Source organism: Xiphophorus maculatus, chromosome 16 (genome assembly GCF_002775205.1).
Source record: "Xiphophorus maculatus strain JP 163 A chromosome 16, X_maculatus-5.0-male, whole genome shotgun sequence".
Taxonomy (NCBI): Eukaryota; Metazoa; Chordata; class Actinopteri; order Cyprinodontiformes; family Poeciliidae; genus Xiphophorus; species Xiphophorus maculatus.
This window is the reverse complement of record NC_036458.1, coordinates 14649507-14661406: the sequence shown is the minus strand read 5'-3', so window position 1 is coordinate 14661406 and position 11900 is coordinate 14649507. Positions and strand designations below refer to the sequence as shown.

Genomic DNA, 11900 nt, shown 5'->3' with positions numbered 1-11900 from the left:
TATTTTACGCGAAAAAAAACATTCACAAAGAAGTGATTTTTATTTTATTTTATGCCACTGACCAACCTGGTAATGATATAAAGCGGCAGCAGATTTTCAGAAACAATATCAATGGAGTACATACGGCAAAAAATGTTTAAAAAAATCTTAAAAAATAAAATAAATTCGCTTGGGGATTATGAACAAAATACGCAAACTACCTGCAATAGGTAGTACAATAATTTACAAAAACATGTTGCTTGAAGACAGCAATTGTTAAGCGTATGCTATGCTATCTGGCAATAAGTCATTATTTAAACTCTCACCTGACTTGACACGCTTCACGAAACTCTTCAGCATGTCGCTAATACCCTAAATCCACACTCACTCGAGTAAAAAAGATGTATTTACTACCGTCAAAGAGCTGCACCTGAATATATTATGTGCTAAAAGCTAACTTAAAAACGCCGACAAACATCAGTTCCTTCCCGTTACCAAGCTCCGGACTCTCACACACCTGTGGACATCTGGAGTAACCACTTCTCGCGAGACTCTCGGTGAATCACGTCAAAGTCAAAAACGGTTTCTTTTTTTTCTCGCCTCAGACTGAAAATACAAGTTTACTTTTGAAACTGATTATAATATAAAAATGTGAAATTATGGGGTAACTTACGTTATTTAGAATTGTACTTAAAACTGTCCCACTTTTTAAACCACAATATAAACACATTTCACAAATTTAGATCCGCTTAACTTTTAAAAGTTTTTTAGTTGTTTCCACTACATCCCTTACAGTGTAGTCGCCTGCATGACAGTGACAGAGAGAAATCTACTTTGATAGGTCTCTGAATTATTTTCTTGAGCATCTACTATTTATACATTTGTTTGCTTGATTATTTATTTACTTATTTGTTTAGTGATATATCAATTGTAATTGCCAGTTGTACTGCAGTTTATGGAAACACATTCTTCCATAAACTTCCATAAACATTGTTTAAGTTTTAGTGAATGTTATCCACTTCTAATAAATTAAAGAAAAATAAAACTCTTTCTACTTCATTCACCACTTCTTTATAGTTGAAATATATTTTATGGTGTTTAAAAAAGGTTTTCAAAGTACAACGACTGCTTAAGATTAGATCAAATGCCCTCTAGCTTTTTTTCTCCTCAGTTTCTACCCTACAAAAAGCAGAGTGTTGTCAGGGTCATGTTACGAGTGTCTATAAGTTGTCAACAACTCCACCAAAGACTCACTTTTCTTTCCAAAATCCTCACATGGTTTCATTTTCAATAAGTGTGCAAATAATCCAATGATCTCAGAAAAAAATGGAAGATTAAAGACTAAATGAAAGAAGTGAAAACAGATTTGTGTGTCAGACCTTTTTGTCGTTCCTCTCCCTTTCTTTCAACATAACCACACCAGAAGCTTTTATGACATATATTTGACTAAAACTGAGCAAAGATGTAGTGCCTGCATTTGCACCAATTTCACTCAATCATAACGGGAACACACACTGCAGTGCCTACTCTCATTTACATATTAGGTGATTCTAGAGGTATTTTTATGGCGATACATTATTTTTAAGAGCAAATGCTTTTCTCATACCTTCAAATATTTATCTCACAGACCTGTATTAGTTCTGATTTTTTTTTTTAAATATAAATACAAAGAATAGTTTCTGTCTTGGGCAAAACTTGATGTGATTATTTGCTCTCTAGCAACAGTTCAGCTTCATGTCAGATGTGAGGGTGACTCCTGGCTCACCTTCGCTATAAGCTCAGGGACCAAAGCAGCAACAAAATCTAGAGCAGCAACATGGCTAGATTCCCAGAGTTCCGCACAAAGATCTGGCATGCTTTAAAGATGACGAGCCAACCACCAGCATGCAAGAAAACCTGCTTTTTCCAAACCAGTATATTGCATTATGTTATATGCTTCCTATGCTCCAGCAACTCTTTGTGTTCGACCTTACAGAATGGTGTATTGCAGAAATCAGAACACAGTTTTGCTTAAGTGCATCTTTCAAACCGTTTCCACCTTTTCCCCAAACATATCTAGAATGACCAATCTTTTTAATGAATAACAAGAATTTGTCAAACCTAGCTTCAATACTCTATGTGAAAACATTTAAGGCTATGGGAGTAGTATTGAGAATATTTATCTGGAGCAGGGCCAGCATTCACAATCTGTCTTCAGATTGCACAAATCACATAGAAAAAGTAGGTCACACACTGATAAGACAAGAAAGTACTTCTTTTTAGATAGGAGGGTAAATGAAGCATTAATGCAAACAGTTAATGTGCTGTAGCAAGCTTTGAATCTCTTTCACATGGAGGACTCACTCGAATAAAAGTTGCTTTTAAACAAATAGACACTCTTAAATGGCACACAGTCCCTTGTAAAAGTATTCATGCACCCTGAAGCCATACCACAAGCTTCTGTATTTTAGTCAGATTTTATGTGATTGAGTAAGTCAAAGTAGTGCTTGTCAGGTTGAGGAATAATGATACATAATTTTTCAAAGTTCACTGAAATGATCATCTGAAAAAGTGCAACTCGGGTATATATTCAGCCTCTCTTACTCTACTACACCTAAACACAATCAGTCACCAGTGGAACCAGCTGCTTCCAGAAGGTTGTAAAACAATATCTTGAGCTTTGAACACGTTACTACAGAAAGATTAGTGCTTAATCCATCACCTTGTAATGGAAACTGTAAATCTACCAAGGCACTGTGATGTTCTGAGCCTGGAATATTTCTTTGTGACCTAAATATTTTTTTAAGCTTCTCAACAACTCTACCCTTGACCTTTCTACTGTGTTACTTGGTCTTCATAAAGCTGTTTATTCACTAATTTGCTCTAGTAAACCTCTGAGGCCTTTGCTGAAAATGATCAATTAGGTGATTTCTAAAAATGTAATTTTATTTAGGGGTATTAGTTTAGATTGACTGAATACCAAGCCCTGCAACACCTTTCTGGTTTTTATTGACAAAACAAACAATACTAGTCTAATTTCCAATAAAATAAAAATAAAAATAAATATTTTATAACAGAAATCTCTCACCAGCCTTTTCTCCACTGAACAAATGTTTGATCATCTCGGCCGATACTTGATGGACGTTACTTGTCATGTCCTCAGATGTGTGGGCTGTGAGGCTGAACCATGACAGACATGGGAGCCCATGTGCTGCACAATATTTAAAACTGTGTTTGACTTTTGGGTAATATATAATGACCTGTTTGCAATAAAACTGCGATCTGTGACTGGTGACAGAAGGCCTCTGTTGTGACTTCTTCACAGACACAGTGGAGACAGAGGTCTTGTCAGAAGTGTTACTGTCTCTCTCCCTCTCTCGCTCTCTGTATGTGTGTGGGTGTGTGTGTGTGTGTGCGTCCGTGTGTGCTTGCGTGGGTGGGTGGGTGTGTGTGCTTAAACACAGCTGGAGAGAAGAGCAAACACAGTATGTTTTCCTTTCCCTGCTGGGGCCAAACCCTTTGCCTCTGTTAACGTCACTGCATCATGGGACATGCTTGTATAAGGAATTAATATTGACGACAAATTCATTTGGTAAATAATGAATCAATCAATTTACCATTGCAAGTCCTTGGCCATTTATTTCATGCAACTTTGTTTTTTGGTGCACAAAATTAAATAGAATTTTGTGGAAGTTCTCGTGTTACTAAATGGTGGTGGTAGGACGCAACACATCCAAGCACAGATATTACTAATAAAGAAAACCAAATTCCATTTCACCTGGAACTGAAGTCAGTTTTTCAACCCAATTAATCTCGGACTCTAAACAGAGTGCTGCGAACGGACTGGACACCAAATAAGGCAGGCGTAGAGCGAAGCGTAATGTTTCTGGACTAACACTTGCAGCGGCATCAGTTGAATCTGTGTTTTCAATTGAAACAGAGTAAAACTGCCAAAGAGAATCACATGATGTAGCCTCTGCAAGTGTAGCATGCGCTGGCCGAGCAGCACATTCTCTCTGCCTCTCTGAGCATGACAGTAGATGAGGCCTAGCTCGTCTTCTGTGGTTTTTCTGAACAAGAGTGAGTAAAGCCACTAATCTCGATCAGTTTCAAAGATCTACACTTTCAGATCTACACTTTACCTGAATCCTTTCAATAGTAATCTTTATGTAGTTTGCCTTCACATTCGAGTCAAATTCCCTTTACATGCATGAGGAACTTCAAGCAACTGCTGATTTTATTTCATAATGTCAGGCCACACGGTTAGTGCTGCGTTAGATTTCTGCTAAGAAAAAATGTAATATTTTGCACAGCAGCTGCTTCGCATTAAAATCATTTAGCTGATAAAATACAGGGCAGCCTTTATTGTGACGTTATCTGAAATCAATCATGGAGTGTGTGTCACTTTAATCTCTGACTGTTTCTTTGCTCTCAAGTCAGTTTCAAGATGTTTTGGGAATATTGCTTAAAGGACCGTGTTTGATTCTGATAAAGCAAATTGTTTCCAAATAATGCAAAAATGTGTACATGTGGAATAAGCTCCTAAATAAACGGCTGAAGTTTCTAACCATAACCGCAGTGCAACAAACAGAAGAATTAACTTTCCATGCACCAGAGAAAAGCATAAAAGTCTGTTATTTTATAAACTGGGCACACTGTTGTTGAGTGTTTTTTTCATGTCAGCTTGTACTGGTTTCTTCTTCAAAGTAGTCTGTTGTCTCATTATCTGTCACATTTGTTTTCCAGAGTAAAACAAATGAGAAACAAGAGCAAAAATATCATCTAATTAACAACTATAGTTGCTTTAAAGTGTTTCTGAATTCTTTCTCTGGAAAACATCAATGTTTAACAACCAAAACTGAGTAAAACTTGCCATAAAACTTTAAATAACTTAGCTCACCAAGTATGTGTAAAAGGTCATTTTTAATGGTTAAAAATTGTATCTGTTCTCTTAAAACTACAGAAGATCCATGCATTAGAGACGAATTTAACAAGAATTTAGTTTTAATGCATTTGGCATGTGAACATATTGCAGCAAAAACCGATACTCTGTACTAAGGCCACGTGTAGAAAAACATCCATCAATCTATTGACTGGAAAAAAGAAAAAGAAATACACTCAACCTAGATGCAAACAGCACAACAATAGGTACTGAAGTCCAGGACCATCTTGCAACCACACTAATGCCTATTATTCAATGAGATATATATTATGTCTTCAATGTTTAGTTTGTATCATCACTACTACATGCTAGTAAATTAGATATCATAGCCTGGATATTTTAATGAATATCTCAAATACATTAATCTTTATATATGTGTCCACCTGCAATAACAAATAATGAAATAGATGCAAACAGTGTGCAGTGCATACAACTTTATTTCTAAAGAGATCATCGATAAAGGGTAAGATAGATAAATATTGCTGTAACTGGCCACTTCTCACTCAATATTGGTTTGTATTCATGAGCAGCTAATTTCTTTACTAATTTGTTTAGCTAATTACTGAAAAAAAAAGAATAAAAATGGATAAAAACTGCAAAACACTTAAAAAAATGTAGATGTCCTGTCCTGTCACTTAACTTGTGTCTGAATGAATAAGATTAGTTTTACAAGCTGAACACTCAAAGTTTAAACCAACCAAATCTCTGCTACTCTTGTCAAACACATTTTCCATTCCTTGTAGAATAAAAGGCAAAAAGCAGCTCTTCACTCATGGTACAATATAAATCTTTCTTAACATATTAGTTGTTTTTAACGATGACTAAACCCTGCTGATGACTTTCTTCAGACTACCTTCTGCGTATATTCTTACTCAGTAAAAGCTCAACAAAGCCTTGCTGTGTTCACTGTGAACAGTGACCTCCGGTACTTCCCTGCAGCACCGCCATAGTTGCGTCATTAGCAGGAAGCCTGTCCTTGCTGGTGGGTCTACAGAGGCCTGATTGGGCCGATAAGGAAAGAGACTCCTGAGAAAAATCTTCTGTGAGGAGGCACTTCCTCCCTCATGCATGCTGGGCCAGCGCTGAGTCTGAACACTGCTGCCTAGATCTGAAGCATGTCAACCATATATAGGCCTGTTGCTTCTTAATGACACTCTTTCACCTTGTTACTTTAAAAAAATTTTTTTGTGAAATAAGCCTTGCTACAGTTAAGTGGCAGTCAGCTTAAAGTAGCAATTTTCTTTTCTTTTCTTTTTAAGGCATTTGACTTTCTGAGGTCTCACAACAATCCCTTCAAGTAAGTTTCATTCCACAAAATATTTTATTGAATTTATCAATGTCTCATATGTTCCTAATATAGAGTTAATGGAAATACATTTATGTTAGTTTAATTCAAATGTCCGAGGGGTTTCTGAACAATCAGAAGTTCACTCCTGAGGAATAGAGAGCGATGGCCATTCACAGAACTGCTAGATGTTTTAAACAATCTTGTTTGTATGTATTTAAAAACTCTTGACGACTTTCCATAAAACTAAAACAGAAATGTGAGAGCATCCTTGTGTTTCTGCTGAGCAGGAAGTTCTGTCATTCGGTCAATAATCTGTAGTTTTGAAACTGAGGCCACATCTGAGGTCAATAACCTTCTGGGCAAGAAGGTTTTGTTTTCTGATCATTTCAGCTTTAACACAGCAGAAGAAGTGATGACACTCTGCATGCTTTACAACGTATTATTAAACAGGAATGCTGTTCTGTAGTCTTTCTGTAGTGGCTTTGTTTTCCAAATATTTCTCTTCCTGCAGTGTGTCTGCAACACCTGCATTGACCTGTAAAGAAGTAACGAACCACCAGGAACATATTTAATATGTAATAATATATAGGTATCCATTTCAAATCTCGTGATCAGGCTTTGATCCCCATTGACAGCTTCTTTGGTCTACACAACCACACCCACTTGCTGGTCTAATATGAAATCATTGCTGCAGCGTGACATGTGATTACTCTGACCTCCTTTGATAAAGCTCACTTGATGTTTTGTTCTGCCTTGCATAATTGGCAAAGATTCAAGAGGAAATGTGATACTCTGCGTCATGCTGGATGCCTAAAAGGAACAAGAAATTTCAAAAGTGAAATTAATACTCCCTAATTACTTAATAACCTATTTAAGGAACCAATGGCAATTTCATTGGTATTTCATTGTTCTTTTCAGTTTTAATTATAATTGCAACTAATTATATTGCCCTTAATTATAAGGGCTGTTTCTTTGGAAACACCACCCATTTGTTTCTGTAGGTATGCTAATTGTAGAAGGAAGCATCTAAACAAAAACAAAAACAAAAGAAAAACACGTTACCTTGTGGTTGCATGACAAATGGGTTTTCTGTTTCTTTTTTTTCTTTTTTTTAACCTGTTTACCTGTATAAGCTCAGAACTGTAACAAAATATGACCAGGCTAACACTGTAGTTTCTGTCTGAGTTTCTCTCAGCACTTAATTAAAGAGCTTCTTCTATTTGGGGGGGGGGGGTTGGCCGGTGCCTATCTCCAGTGGTTACTGGATGGGCGCGGTTACATGCTGGACGGGTCAGCAGACCATCACAGGACAACAAAGAAAGACACAGGACAAACACACACACACACACACACACACACACACACACACACACACACACACACACACACACACACACACACACACACACACACACACACACTTATACCTTAACAAATAACATAAAAGTAATGCTTTCAAATTTTGTACCTGGAGAGAGAGAATATGCAAACTCAGTGCAGAAAGACCCGTGACCAAGACTCCAACCCAGGACCTCCTTGCTGCAAAGCAACAGTGTCACCAACCCAAACATATTACCTATAAAAACCTATATTTCTCCTCATAGCGTTGTCAGCTCTGCTCTTCATTCTTGATTGTTCATGTTGGTGACTTATTTCCTAACAATCCAGCCCAACCTGCTTCAACACACATTGTTTAAAACCCCAACAGTGACCCATTATGCTGGTGTTCCACATGAGTGAGGAGCATCTGAAAACACGACTCAGAGCCACAAGCAAACTTTTTCACCCTCCGGAAACCTGTTTTCTGAACGCCACTTATCTTTCTGCACGGCTGCACTATGTAATCCACAGGTTTCAAGACGCAAAAGACAGGAAGAGAGGCAGATAGGTTCTCCGTACATACCACTGGCACACTGGTGTTGACAGACCAGCAGCCCTGGACGTGTGCAGATGTGTTCCTAATGGCTATATGTTTTGGGAGACAGATGGAAAGACAGGTTGGGGGGAAAGGTGTCAGCCTGTCAACCTCCCTCCCCCACCCTCCTGCGCCCTCTCTTCTCCTCACATCCACCAATGACATGCCAAAGGGGGGGTGTGGATGGACGAGCTGCTGAGGGAGGAAAAGTGGAAGCGCAGCAAGAGGACGAGGAGGCAGAGGAGGAGGAAAAAGGGTGGGAGGGGAGAGATGACAGGGGGAATACGAGAGATGAAAAGAAAGACGTGATCCAGGTGTTCACCTCACAGCTCTAAGTTTCACGCTGGACAAAAACTACGGCATCATTTTGTCTTTCAGATGCACATTTATCTCTGGTTGCACGGTCTCTGACCCACGAGAGACCTGAAAAGCAAACCCACTTTCACAGATTCTCAAAGAAGGAGAATGAACACGCTACACTTTAAGCACCATTTCCCTTTCAAAACACCACACCTCAATGCAGACGTCAACAAGCCCTCTTCAGTTTTCCAGATCTGCCTGGTTCCAGTACAACATGTGGAAGCTATCTATAGTGTCCTCATGGCAGGGTTAAAGAGAACGCTTCTCTGCAGGAGAAGCACAGGGAAAAAAGACAACAAGAAAGACACTGACCTTCGAAGTCTGATATGATCCCTTCCAAGTGAGCGTTGACAGTGGAATCAGACATTTTGGGGGAGAAAGTGTGTGTGTGTGGGAGAGAAAGAAAAAGAGAGGGAGCAGGGTTCCCTTTTTACCCCAGCAAGGAAAAGTCTTCCTGAGCCGCAGTCCCGCTTTTAAACAAATCCCAAATTAGGAGCCTGTGCAGCTGAGAGGAGAGGAGGTTAAACGGAAAAAGAAAAAAAACCCAACAAGAGTTGAGCTGCTTGATCTCTCTCTATCTCCCCTCTCTCTTAAAGCAGCAACTTATTTTTCCTCTTCTCCTCCTTCTTCTCAACTTCCAGAGCTTGGAATGACACCCACCAGGCGCCCTCCTCCCTCTCGCTCTTTCCCTCTTCTAGCTCACAGGGTTACCCCCCCTTTTTTTCTCCTTCCCTCCATATCTCCCTCCCTTTCTTTCTGCAAAACTACTCTTTTTATTTTTCAAACAGACAGCTCAAATCATCCGCGTCCTATCAAGATCACATGGCTAAACGCCATGTCCCACAAGTTTTTTGCAGCCTACAGACACACATTAGAATAAATATCTGCTTATCTTACTGTGGCAGGAGTGGAAATAAAATAGCTGTAGAGGATCCAGAAGTCCACTTTGAACTAATACAACCAGGGCACGCTCACACGGGCGGTGAGTGGACACTCTGGAGGCAGACATCAATAAATGAGTTCCCTAATGACTTAATGGCTGCACGAATGAGTGTCTGTGTGTGGGGGAGGAGGTGGAAAGAAGCGGACAGAAGGTGAGTGCTGGGGGATGTTTGCATGCGTGTATGTCAATGAATGTATGTCAAGAATGCAGCAAGATTATCTGCAGCTCTCAAGCGAATTTAACCAAAACTGATGATGCACAAGCACCTCTGGGTCTGATTCCTCATGCATTGGTTTAGGTTGACCCCACGCCTCGTGCAGCTACACCAGACTCAGACATATGGTGCAAAAACAACCACCAAAAGGACCCTTTATTACTTACAATTGAGCTTTTTTTTTTCACAGAACAATCCAGGATTAATATATGGAAAGCACGGTGGAGGATCTGTGATGCTGTGGGACTGTTTCTATCCTGAATGCATTATGAAACCTTTTGGTGTGTATGGACTTGCTTCTAAAGATTGTTATGGAAGCCAATAAATGTGCTGGAGTTTTTAAGCAAAAGCATTCCTGACTCATGTAAGAATAAAAAAAAAGCACTTTGAGTATTAAAAGAAATTGAGACAAATATTTTTTTATATATAATTTGGGTTTAAGTTGCAGTTAATTTATTGCATTTTAATGGAGCTGTATGGGTTAACAGTCCTTGCAATAGCTGCACTCATGCCTAAGATTTATCTGTGTTTACTTAAGATTTTCAGTGTCTTGAACTCACAGCGGCCGTGCTGCTTACATTGGTATCAGAGTTTGCACGTTTTGTTGACTTCGGACCACAAGCACACAAACCAGAACGCTGATTCTGAGTAAGTATTTACTGTACTACAACATTTAGTCTGAGATTCAAGTTACACTACATTGATTTAACTGGAATTGAACTGAGCAAAGAATGAAATCTACAAAAAAAAAGAAAAAGAAAAAAAAATTAGCAGTGGTCACATCTGGCTAACCCAGATAGCACAGGAAAGTTGAGTCTTTCATCCTTTAAGATTACAGGCATTCCCATAATGCTGCCATATCTCCCTATTCAGATGGAAAACTATCTGTAGCATCTGTTCCTCTTCACTCACAAAACCTAACTTCCTCCACCAGAGGTCAGTGTTGTACTAATATGTCAACCCCCAGTTGTGAGCACACAGTGTGAATGGGAGCAGTGTCACTACTGTACTGTTATTCAATCTGCAAATAGCTGAAGATGGAAACATGAGGAGAATGTTGGTCCAGACACACCCTCGACCCAAACAGCACATCCTGTCAAACACGTGTGTGAGATTCCATCACCGTGCCACAAACACACGCAAACACACACACACATCCAAGGGTTACCAAACTTTTTCAACTTTGTTCTATCTACAAACTTTGATTCTTACTAGTAGAACTTTTATGTAATAGCCTAACGTGAAGTTCTGCATATTTTTAGAGTAGAAGAAAAAGCCGCCCCAAGTCTCTATAACATTTTTACACAACTAAAGGATCCAGCAACACTTGAAGCTCTGAGAACCTAACGTTCTTAACATACCAACACATTTCAGAATATTGTCTGTTAGTGAAGTTCTTTCCTCAGTATTTCAGTTGTTACTGGAGATTTCACCACACTGGATCTTTATCCCTCTCCATACACATTGGAAGTAGGTGAAGATGTGCAAGGTATGTTGCACATACCTTGCACCTAGACCTAAACTGAAACATTGGTTATTTTTTAAACTGTTTTCTCAGAATCAGTGAAAATTTCTGTGAACATATACAGTAAAGTCAAGCTACAGTTTCTCAGTAAATTTTAAGTGACTGTGGTTTATGTTCTTCTGGATGGTGAATCTCAGTCACAGTCTAAAATATTTGGCAGTCTCAAACAGGTTTTCTTCAAGAATTGTCCTGTCGTCGATTTTCAATCAATTTTCCCATCAGTTTTGCCCAGTTTCCCCATTTCCCAATCCATTTGATTCATTCATTCATTCATTCATTCATTCATTCATTCATTCATTCATTCATTCATTCATTCATTCATTCATTCATTCATTCATTCATTCATTCATTCATTTATTCACTCACTCCTTGCTTCAACATAGAAATCACATATGCAGGCTGATTAGGACTGCTAGTTTACTGCAGAGCATTTTGCATGTAGGACAGACTAAGTTCTTGTCTCACTTCATGAAAACTGCAAATTTCACTTGCTTTCAACTATAACTTTTTTTCTTGCTTCCTAAAGGTCAGATTTGTAGAGTACGTGAATAATAGTTATCATATCAGCAGTTTATTCTACCTGAGTTTTGGATCTCTGCTGCTCCTCCAGAGTTACCCTCAGTCTGTTGACTGCTTCTTTGGTCCCCCTGTGTGATCCATCGTAAAACCAAATCGAAACACTTCCTGACATTCAACCACCCGGTTTGACACCACAAATAAATCAGGAGATGTGCACGCTCACTCAGAGCAATTTG

At 38.8% G+C, this 11900-nt stretch overlaps 1 protein-coding gene across 4 annotated transcripts in view; it reads right to left on the bottom strand.

Moving 5' to 3' along the window:
- LOC102219068 (septin-9-like) overlaps positions 1-11900 on the bottom strand; it is a 98870-nt gene that overhangs the window by 63869 nt on the left and 23101 nt on the right. Inside the window, exon 1 of one of the 4 annotated variants that reach the window (XM_023348696.1) lies at positions 8776-9065. The exons of 2 other annotated variants lie outside the window; for them this stretch is intronic. In XM_023348696.1, coding sequence (XP_023204464.1) covers positions 8776-8830 — 55 coding nt within the window. In that variant the 5' untranslated portion in view covers positions 8831-9065. Of the gene's footprint in view, positions 1-305; positions 355-8775; positions 9066-11900 lie in introns of those variants that run through there. One more of the 4 variants, XM_023348697.1, reaches the window with a different exon arrangement.